We start from the raw sequence: 12,170 nt of genomic DNA, 5'->3' as shown, positions 1-12,170 counted from the left end.
ACATGGAAATTATTAGCATAACACTTATGCTCCCACTAGCTTTGGCATGTACTCAGAAATCAACTGAACTTCTAGAAATCAATACTTTATTGACCTTCTTAACAAAGTTCAAATTTCTGATACGAGGTGCTTTGATAAAACTTTATCAAAGTCACACACCTTCCCTTAGATAGCTCACATGCGTGTCTAAACAATTTTAGAACTATGAAAAGCAGGGGCGGAACACGAAAAGTTGTAGTGGGGGGCCGAAAGTAAATCTTTTAAAGAAACAGAAAACAAAAATTTATTCGATTCAATGTCATAACATATAAATAATCAAACAAAAAATTAATATAAAGTATTCTAAAATCGCTCATTAAAGTGGAATTCGTCGATCTTTTGCGTCTTTAAAGTCTTGCACAATCGTCTCTAAAGTAATATTTTCTGCAAGCTCCCTTTCGAAGTAAAAAACCAACGAGTCGTTTAAAAATTCATCTTCCATTTTATTTCGTAGCCTTGTTTTAACAAGACTCATTGCTGAAAATGATCTCTCTGTTGTAGCAGTAGAAACCGGAAGAGTGAGTATAAGACTAACTACTCGATAAATCAAATAAAAATTGGTTGCTCTTCTAGTCTTTATCAACCATTGACATAATTCTGAAATAGATATCAATTGCTTATAATCATCATGTTGAATAACATCCGCCTCAGAATGTTGGAGTTGCATCTTCAAAAGATTTTTCTCAGTTTCATTGAAATCTTCAGGATAAAACTTTTCTACTAATTGACATATATCACCACTTCGAAAAGGCTCATTAGAATTTTTAGGATCTAAAGTTGATGAAAGATGGAGTAATTCCATCGAGCTATCATTGAACCAATGATCTAATTCCATTAACTGACAGTTAATTGCTTCGATGAAAATATCCACTCGATAATGATGTTCAAGTGTATGATCGCTACGCTCATTACGAGCTCGAGCCCCTCTACTAAAGTAAGAAGAAGACAAATTAGGGATATCGATGTTGCGTTCCAGACAAAATGACTTAACATGAGATAGAAAACTATCCCATATTTCATCTTTTATTTTTTGTAATAACAATTCGGTGAATGCAACTAGCCTCAATGCATTCAATATATCTTGAGATTGTTTTTGTAAAGCTTGGCAGAGTAAATATGTGATCTCCATTATTTCTTTCTCTAGATGTAGAACAAAAATGAAATCAAATGTTGTAATAGTCTCATATGTTGAATCTGCATCTCCTCTAATCGAACCAGTGCCATCCTCAATAATTTTAAGTAAAACCTCACAAATTGGACTAAACATTTTGATTAAGCTTGAAACTGATTTCAAATGAGAACCCCATCTGGTATCTCCAGCCCGTTGTAATGTACCAATCTGATTGAGGCCTCTACCAGTCTCCAACTCACTAATAGATTTAAAATATGCCATTTGCTCTGCTTGTGCATCTCTTAGTTGGTCAGCACGTTTGGAAGAAGCACCAACGACATTGATAACAAAAGATAATTGAGTAAAAAACTTTTGCAATGCAATAACTCCTTGTGAAGCGGCCATTAATGCTAATTGCAATCGATGAGCAAAGCAATGAACATAATATGCAGACGAACAATCCTTCGAAATCAATGCTTGCAACCTTTTGAAATGACCTCGCATATTGCTTGCACCATCATACCCTTGACCACGAATCGACTTAAAATCAAGATTGTTATGTGTCAATAGGAAATATATATTCTATTCTTCATAGTTTGTGATGTAGTGTCAGGAACATGAACAAGTCCAAAGAAACATTCCATAATAACGCCATCTTTATTTACGAATCTCAAAACAATAGACATTTGTTCTCTGTTAGACTTGTCACGTGCTTCATCAACAAGTAAACAAAATTTTCCACCATCAATTTCATCACAAATCATTCGTCTCACCCTATTAGCAATAAGGTTTAAAATCTCTTTTTGAATTGTTCGTGATGTATATGATGCATGTTTAGGCGCAGTGCGAAACAATTCTTTCATCTCATTGTTAAAAGAACATATTGCCTCCAACATTTCAAGGAAATTTCCTTTGTTAATGGAATCTGGTCTTTCATTATGACCTCTAAATGCAATTGCTTGAAAAGCACACCAACGAACTGCATAAATAATAGTCTTCAATCTCAATCTATTCTTCTTACGATCTTCATCTGTAAATTTCTCAATCTTATTTTGTATATCTTGAGCCTCATTTAACAAATCATCATATGATTTTTGTGCAACATTGTGAAAAGATGTACACTCTGTTCCTATATGTTGCAAAAAAGCACATTTTTCCCACCTACTTTCTTCCAATTTTGAAATCCATCTATAGTAAATGCCCTTTGCCTGTAATATCCCATTTCGGAAGGTTTGTTAAAAAGGAAACATGGAAAACAAAACACAGCATTTGAACTTTGTGAATATTCAAGCCATGGGAATTGCTTGAACCAAGAACATTGAAAGCTACGTTTGTGGTCTTCCGGTCCGGATTTTGGATATGTAGAAAGTATTGGTTGAAAGGGACCACGATTGATATAAGCTCGTCGAATTATATCTTGTTGATTGACTGGATAATCATAAATTTGAATACGCAAACTAGGATCTCGTTCTAGTGTATTAAGATCAACATCATTCATTTCATGAAAAGGTTTTTTGGATGGATTATCGGTCATGGGAACACTATCATTAGGAGTATTTGCATCTATAACAGTTGGGGGTGGCTCTACTGGTACTTGAGAAGAACTTTCATGTTTTCTTTTTAAAAATCCATCAAGTGTTGATTGTTTTTTCATTTTGGTTTACACTACATAGCATAATTAATAAATGGTTAACAAATAACTAAAAAATTAATAATATAGAAAATAATAGTTAACAACTTAACATATGATTATGTATAATTAATATATCATTAACAAATAACTACAATTTTCTAAAGCCTTTTACATAACCAAACAATAAATATTGGTACGACTTTTATGAGAAACAAATAATATATAATATTATATCATTAAAAAATTTATCTTATTAAATTCTTGACAGCTAATGCCATATCTATCTTTGACAGCTAATGATATATTATTCTAATGCCTATAACTATCATATAACTTTCACACGTTATGATATATTATAGAGAGAGAAAGTCAAAGATAGAAGGAGAGAGAAGTTGAGAAACAAGGAGCTTACAGATCTAGCAGATAGAAGAAATTTGAGAGGCGTAACTGCTGGTCGATGATCGATCTGTCTCGGTGGCCGGAGACACAAGTCGGAAAGAGCAGACAGATATATGGAATGGTAAGCACTCCGGCGACGACGGTGGTCGGAAACACAGAAGATAGCAAAGCAGTGTTGCTCGAAGTAACAAAAGTCAGCAATGGCGGTTGTTGATCGGAGACCTAGCAGTCGATGGGTTTTTTTTCAGTGCGAACTCAAGAAAAGATGAGCACTCAGGTGGTTGGTTTTTAGGGCGAACTCCAACGGAGATGAGCACTCCGATGATGGGTATGATTTCCAGCGACAGTAAATTGATGATTTCTTATTTTGTGTTTCTTAAAGATTTTGATTCCGATAATAAGTTAGATGTAATATTTGTTGTTTGGTTTTTCTTTTATAGAGTTTTTAGTTTCCTAAAATCAGTATCCTAATTTTATTAGAATTGTAATTGATTTTTTTCAGCAAAAATTTGCTTCTGTTACAAGTGATTTACGTGGATCATAACTGATTTCCTGATTATGCATAGTTAATTGTTTTTTAATTACATTTACATATATATCCTTACTATAGATTGTAAATCGTAGGGACCAAGAATGTATTACACAAATAAAGGTATTATATATATATATATATATATATATATATATATATATATATATATATATATATATATATATATATATAATATTGGTATTAGAATGCAAAAAATCAGGGGGGCCATGGCCCCCCTGGCCCTCTCATAGCTCCGCCTCTGATGAAAAGGGATGTCGTAATCATAGCCTCAATTGTTTAGACCTTTACCATTCCTCACAAGTCCATGTTAGTGTGTCGGTTAACCACACACGCTCCACTAACGACTTTGAGAATGCAAATATCACACTTGCTATCTACCTACAATCTACTTAGTGAAAGCGTTTCCTCACCATTATTTTCATGAATCGGATAAAAACCTTAGGATACTTAGATTTTATGGTGTAGGTGTTCTTATCCACGTGAATTTGTCAAAGCCATAATCACAAGACTAGATTAGTGACAAATCCAAACTCATATGGATTGAACTTGTGCAATCTTAACTTCTCGCCACCTGGCAATACAGGGCCTGCCATTGCTTCCAAGTAGTTATGCAAATAATTGAGAACATGTAGAACTCAAATGTATAGCCAACTTTACTGGAATAGGCATAGAAATGTCAATATGTCAACACGATAGGTTATAAACCTCAAGTCGTGAGCTAGTGATAAACTACAGGTTTTACTCTTGATTAGATCTTGAAATTCTTTCAAGATCTTTAAGACTCCCACTGTCCTCTTGACATATAAGACTATCTTGCCAAATATTCAAGAGATAGTGCGGATTCTTTATCAAGACAAACACTTCACACAATTGGCCTTAGTTGGTCTTTGTTTTATCCAAAACATCACAACTTACCGATTTCAAATGTACAAGAGCAGGACACTTTTACTCTTACATTTTAAAAGTGTTTTAAACCTTTCTTTAAGATATGTCACTCAACTTACAGTCTTGGTGGAGTATATGACTCTAAGACTTGTTTTGGAATGAAGTATGACTCATCTTCTTGATTTAACCATTTCAGCAATTCTTGATTCCTCTTCTTAGCCATAGGAATGCACTAAGATTTCCTTAGAGGACTAATTGTGATATGATTTCTAAATCATTAAGATGATCACAAAACCTGATACTAAAGTACTCTCCCATCTTTTCAGATTTGAGAAACTTTTATCTTTCTGCCTAATTTGATTCTTCTCATCCGTTCTGTCATACATCGAAACTTTTCCAATGCTTCAGAATTATACTTAAACTTGTGAGTATAACCATATTTACTAAACTTTAGTAAATCATGACAAATAGTCTTATCGATCTTTTGTGGTAGACTTGACCGTTGCACCAGAATGTGTACTTGATCCCTTAGTCCTCTACTTGACTCACACATACATGTGAACAAAGAATTAATCTTAATTTTTCCAAAGATGAAAATTCTCATTCATCATACTATACAACTTGCATGATTTCCAAGTTTCTATCCAACTGAAACCTTGGGTGATGAGAATCTTTCCTTATTTGGTAAATTAGGCATTACCACAAATGAAAGAAACAAATCCATTTTCCAATATTGCTATCAATGGAATCATATAAGCAACAATTTTTTCACAACTGCCATTGTAAGGATACTTAGAATAAATGAAATCAAAAATTTCCTTTTATTTTAAAACTTTGCGGAAAAACTTATCCTTACAGTGCAAAAGCATATGAAAAACCTTGTTGTTATCTATTCCTAAGCAATATATCATAACTCCTAAGCAACAGCTCAAAATGCTGATCACCGAACCATGCGATCGAAATCCATCTTCGCGATCGGAATCAACATATGCTTCCTTTAAGTTTCTTCACTTTTCTTTGAATCTTAAAACATCAACATGTGACCCAGTCACATCATGTAACAAGAATCTCATAATAGAAACTTAACAGAGTTAGATAGTGGACTTTACCTAAAGTAGAGTCAAAATTCTTGACTTGATCAACCTTATGATCTTTCAGGTAAATAGGCAGCTTCGTAATCAATGCCCCTTCCTTTTGCATGTGAAACATATGGACTCTTTGGAAATGGTGCAATGGACTATCTCAGACTTGTCTTTCTCTTTACCATTTGGTCAACCGAGTTGACTTTGGCCAATCCCTTTCCATTGGGAAGAGAAAGCTTTTCTAGATATCCAATGTTACCATTTTCAAAGTCCATGGAAGTTTGGGAAGTTGATCTTCTAATCAAATTTTCTCTACCAGTGCTCCAAATCATAGCTGATTCAGCAGCACAAAGCAAAAAGATAACATCATTAAGGATCATGTCATAGTCTTTTACATAGTAGGCCATAAAGAACTCACTATGTGACTTAGAAAGTGATTGAACATCCAACTTTCATAAGACTTTGACACCCAACTCTCTCGGCTTGTCAATATGTGACTTCATCTCCAAGATGTGAGCACACATAGACCTTGCTTGTCGATAGGGCTTTAGTGACCTTAAACTTGTGGGTTAGGGAGAATAATTGGAGGATGTGGAGGAAGTGAAGTTCCAAGAGATTTGGGAAGATCATATATGTATGAACTAGACATTTTTTGGGAGATATTCAAGATAGTTGATTTCAAGTCCTTAGTATAACACCCAATATGAAATATTAAGGCTAGGACCCAACACAATATTTTATAACTTGGAAGAGGGATGTTGTAATCCAAGCTATATAATATTTGAAGATAGGCGAATGAAGATTCACCAATTTCCACCATGAAAAACGAAATAATTTTATTAAGTTTTTAATTGGATTTGAAACTCCTAGATCTTTTGAGATTTATTGAATTGTTCAATGGCATGTTTCAATCTCGATTGTGCCCTCTCAGGTTTTGTGACTGGGATGCCGAGGATCACAAAACAAGGTGTGAATAACCATGAAAATATACTTGGTACCCTTAATATTTACCCCTTAATCGATGTGTTGGTTAACCACACGCGCTCCATCGATACTATGATAAACATTAAGTTACCCTTTGCCTACCTTGTTAAATCAAGCTAGTGTGTCGGTTAACCACACGCGCTCCACTAACCGACTTGTGCAAAGTGCAAAGTGTAATTTCATGGGTTAGCACCAAGTTCACATTTTCCTAAGTAACTAAGATTAGGTATTTAATAAGAGTTTAGTTACTTAGTATTTATCATTAATACTTTTAATGAAGGGAGAATTATAGTCCTTGTCCTACCCATTCGGCTAACGACCCTCCACCAGTCAAGGAAGCGGTGGGTGAGAGTGGACACCCATTAAACTGCCATTTTATTGGCAGTAACCTTATACCCCCTTATAGATCGGCTTCGTTAATGAGGCCTACTAACGGTAAGACTGACTTGCTCTTATACATATATATATATATATATATATATATATATATATATATATATATATATATACATATTATTAACTTATAATATTATAAAGTATAAGGGTTGAATTTTAACTTTTAAAATTCTATGGGCTTAGCTTGGAATTAAAGTATTCATAAGGGAAAACTTTTCAAATTCCAAAACTTGAGGGAAAGTTTTGAAACTATTCAAAACTATTCAATTTCCATAACTTATGTGTTGAAAGTAGTTTTAATACAAAAAACTCTTCAAAATCGATAACTTGAGGACAAGTTATGGAAGACTTTAAACTATTAAAAGAATGTGACTTTTCTTTATTCATAACCTATGGAAATATTTATGAGTTTTATGAATCTTAAATGTGACTTTTAATATAACTTGAGGACAAGTTACAAAATCACATTTTAGAATCAACTCTTAGATTAATTTGGATTGAAAACAAAAATTTCACATAATTTTTCTATTAATCTAAGCAACTCATAAGAACAAGATAATTCAATCAAAAATATTCAAGTAATTATCCTAACCATTAAACTAATACAAAACATGAATCTATTGACAATTATCTTTGAATTAGCATGAGCATTACCATATCAAAAACAGGTTTTTTAAGTTGAAAAACAGCTTAGGGTAATGTTCCTAGTCCAATTCCAGCCAAAATAGTCGAAGATATGCTGTCTGGGGGTCCAACTCATCGAGTGCATGAACCAACTCGGCGAGTTGGATGAGTTTTGCCTTGGACTCGGTGAGTCTGCTGTCCAGACAACATAAAAACTTCGATTTTTGGCCAATTTTGCAAGTATAACAAGAAAACAAGCCTAGGCTCTGATACCACTGTTGGGTTTTGAGCATTCTAACACTCCTAAGTGTACATGCAACCCTAAATACCTTGAATCTATGTTTTCTCTATTATACATGCAAATATGAATATTCCAAGGTATTACCCTAATTAGCATACAAAACATTGATACTTGGGTAATAAACTAGATATAAATACATACCTTGTTGATGTAGCTTGACTCCATGAAGCTCGCGAGTCTAGTGCCCCAAGTATGACACCTCAAATTGTTCACACAACATCACCAACACATGGAATAACCATGAGAAGAAGACACTTATGCACAAATCGGCTAGCCCTCATATATGTCTCACTAGTGCCAATTTCTTGAGCTAAAGGGGTCCTTATATAGTGTGTACATTAGGGTTACCACCATGTAACCCATGACTTTACCCATTCCTTATGCTCCATGGGTTTTAATCTCCATGGAGTATCCATGGATCACCACATGGGTTAAACCCAACATAAGGAATCATGGATCATAAGCCCATGTATATAAGAATAAATGATTTACACAATCAATCCCCATATATTTAATTAGTCTCTTTTTGATCACTAAATTAAGTCAAAATTAATTCTTGATCAATACTAATTAAATAACATGATTTCATATTAATATATTAGAACTTATAATATATTAATATGTCACAAATGTCCTCTCCTCACAAACGGTCTATCCAAATGTTCCGATGCCATGCAACCCAAATGGACCATGTTGAGTCGAGTCAAGTACATACCAATTATAGTTATGGACTTAGACACTAATCCAATAGTATAAACTTTCTAGGATCTTGATTACGCAAGGATACTAAGAAATCATGTTGTTATCATCACACATGTACATTATGCAAGGAGGGAAGTATGAAACAACCATAGATAAAATAATAAGTTGTACATCAATTCCATGAGAAACAAAAATTGTCTTGTTCAAAATTGTTTTGGTAAAAAACCGATCAAGTGCAATTCAAACAAATTGTATGAGAGGTTGTGGTGTTAGTGCATTGTAAGTGTAGAATAATGATCAAAGTGAGACAAGTGACTTACAAGGAAATCCATTGGTCCTTTATAGGATCTCTGACATATAACCTTGAGAGGTGATAATGATCACTTGCCATGTTATATTTTATTTATTCGAAAGTGATATTACAAAATTGACAAAGATAATAAGAGTACAAAAGTAATGGTAGAGCTAATTCTGTGTGCTGTGTGCGATTTACAGGTGTTATTTATAGTCTAAGCTAGTCAACAAGAAGTCCAAGGTTTCCGGGATCCTCCTTGAACAGGTATTTGTACGTTGTTTGGCTTGGTATCCCCGGGTCTTAAGCATGGTTGAAGTGACTCTCCATTGAGAATGAGTCTTGTGTTGACTAATTCTGCACATGTGAGAGAAATAAAGAAGGATATAGTCGTTATAAATGTTAATAAATATTAGTGGTAATAACCAGGATCCTAGGATATTTTCAAGGATCCTGAGGCTTTAGAAATGTTAAGGATCCCTCCCCTAACAAAAATCATGTTAAATGTTTTTATCTAATAGGCCTAGACCGTGGCTTGGTCATCATTTCCTGAGGTTTTCTCCTCCTCGTTCACCTTCGGTTGTTGACCTTTAGGATCCTCACTGGTGTTGATAGGTCCACCCTTTAATTTGGATAGTGATGCATGCCACCCAACCATGTTCCAGAATCCTGCATTGGCCACGTGTTCAACTAATTTGATCTTAGCTTCCCAAATAACCACACCGACGCTGGCCTTCACTTTGGTGATTGCCTCCACCATCTATGCATCGTCTCCTCCTCTTTCTCAGCCTCCTCTTTTCTTAAAAGTTCCACTCGTTTCAATAGATCCTCGTTGGTCACCTTCCATGCTTTCTCTTGCTCCCTTAAAGTTTGTTCAACCTTTTCAACATGGATCCTCAAGTATGTGGAAACATGATCAGAGACCTGAAACAAGAATGAAATCAGAAAGAGTGAAATGAAAAGCATAAGGAACAAGATTAACACTAACACTTACAACTTGAGAAAAAGAGAGCAGCTTTTGGAGTGTATCCTTGGCACTAAGATTTTCCAAGCTCAAGTTTGTAACTTTAGAAGTTTTTATCTTCAGGGATACCGAAGTTTTCATAGTTAGATTGGTATGGGCCTTTTTTGAGGAAAGGGAGGAGCTAATCTTTTCTTTCTTCACGAGCAACTGGCCACTTGACATGGTTGTACTGAGGTCAGAAAGCGAGAAATGAGCACTGGCACGCGTGACTTTGGATCTTGGGAATACCAAAGAAATATTTAAAATTTCCCAAGACAAGAGATGAAAGTACTCAAGGATCCTTACCGTAGCCACATGGATGATAACGATTGAGCTTTCTTGATGATTAAAAGGATCAAGCTTGAATGTCGTGTCAAGATCAGGCAGATCAAGGAAGTTCTTGATCCTATCTTCAGTGTCTTCAATAGGTGGAAATAACTCGTCGAGCTTGAAAGCTGCAAAAAATCAAGCAAAACAAGAACTATGAATATTGAAATCCTTAATATAAAGATAAGAAACCCTACCCTTTTTGACCTAGGATTGAGGTAAAAGATTTCCACTGGGAATTGAGTCACGTTTCCTTTCCAAGCACCATTATTATGCTTGGATTTCAATACAAGAGGCGATCTATCAGTTTTGACTTTCAACAGGAAATGGGAATTCACAAAGGTCGAAAGGTAGTAAACATAAGCTAACTCATTTAGACCACTATTGAAACCCATGGAGCGGTTCAGATGATCATTCCAATAAAGGATCCTCCAAACCGCTGACATGGCTTGGATGTATGAGATCTTAGTAATTTCGAAGAATTTTGAGATAATTCTGATAAAGGGATAAGTAAGAACTAAGGTAAAACGATACTTACGAAAACAAACCCAAACGGGAGAAATAAAATCTGACTGGATCTTGACATCAAAAGGTTTGAAAATAGTATCGGCGGGAAAGGCTCCAATCGAATTAAAAGCTTCGACACTGTCATCGTCGAAGGTACAAGTTTCCTCGTAGGAAATGATTTTATGATCTACGAAATCATCATCAGGCATAGCTATGATGTTTTCGCGAGAGCAAACTCCTTTTTTGACCATATTTAAAAGTAAACGAGGAAGGAGAAAAATAGACAAAGGTAATACCTTCGATGATATTTGGTGGACGTCCAAAAGAAGAGCTAAAGTGTAAGACAAAATTGAAAGGCTGAATACGCTATTCATACAAGAATGTGACAACCCGAAATTTATCCCGTCATTTTAACCACATCTTCCATTAATAAAACCTGCTTTATTAATTTTCTGTTAACCTTTTGGAATAGGTTAATTAATTTGGGACTTTTATAATGACTTTGTAAGGGTTGAAACAAATTAGAAACACCCTCATTAATCCCTTGAAAAGTTTTAGTTTCAACCAAGTCAAATTACGACCATTTAATCGGGTGCGACCAAAAGCCCCGTTTAACGTCAGTATTGGGTAGATTTTCACCGAGCCACAGACTCAAACCCTATATAAGGGTGAGTGGAGTCCATTTGAGACTTTTCACTCTCTCTCTACAACTTGCTTTCGATCCAAAAACGCCCGTTTCGAGCCCCAAACTAGTAAGTAATCTACCCTAACTTGTTGTTTAGCTCATTTAACATGCAAATTCGTGTTTAAGACATCAAATAGGGGCCAATCTGTGTGTTTACAGCCCAAGAACACTCTTGGACCGTGAACACCCATAAGTGGGGTTTTGAAGCCCCAAAACCCTTCCAAATCACTCCTAGGGCTTAGATATGACTTGTAGACTTGCATGTACGAGCTTAGAACACCAAAACCTTATTATATGGAGAGTAAACATGAGTTTATGTCCCAAGAACACTCTTGGACCATAAACCCCTCTTCAAGGGTCGTGAACACCTTATAAGGTGTTAGAATTGCCCTCAAACACCTCCTATGGCTTGGGTAAATGTCTAGAATCAACCACAATTTAAGTAGGGGATTTAAACATTTATGGAACTATGGAAATAGGAGTTTACGGCCGTAAACCCCCCCTAGGATTGGTCCATGGGCCGTAAACTCCATAGAATGGCCAAATGATGCCCTAAACTCCCTATATGTCTTGGAAAAAATGCATAGAACTTAATACCCATCCATTTAAGACCTTAATACACATGAGGAATGGGCATGTAAGAGTTT

The 12,170-nt window shown here is 35.2% G+C and overlaps 1 protein-coding gene across 1 annotated transcript; it reads right to left on the bottom strand.

Moving 5' to 3' along the window:
* Positions 1-355: 355 nt before the first annotated feature.
* On the bottom strand, positions 356-2,804 carry LOC111890735 (uncharacterized). The gene is made up of 3 exons (XM_023886821.1): positions 2,415-2,804; positions 1,816-2,358; positions 356-1,690 (listed from the first exon to the last, which is right to left on the bottom strand). Exons 1-3 carry the CDS (start codon positions 2,802-2,804, stop codon positions 356-358), a joined length of 2,268 nt encoding a protein of 755 aa, XP_023742589.1.
* Positions 2,805-12,170: the final 9,366 nt, after the last annotated feature.

The sequence above is a fragment of the Lactuca sativa genome, chromosome 5, assembly GCF_002870075.4.
Source record: "Lactuca sativa cultivar Salinas chromosome 5, Lsat_Salinas_v11, whole genome shotgun sequence".
NCBI lineage: Eukaryota > Viridiplantae > Streptophyta > Magnoliopsida > Asterales > Asteraceae > Lactuca > Lactuca sativa.
Note: the sequence above shows the minus strand (reverse complement) of the source record. Positions and strands in the feature narration are given on the sequence as shown.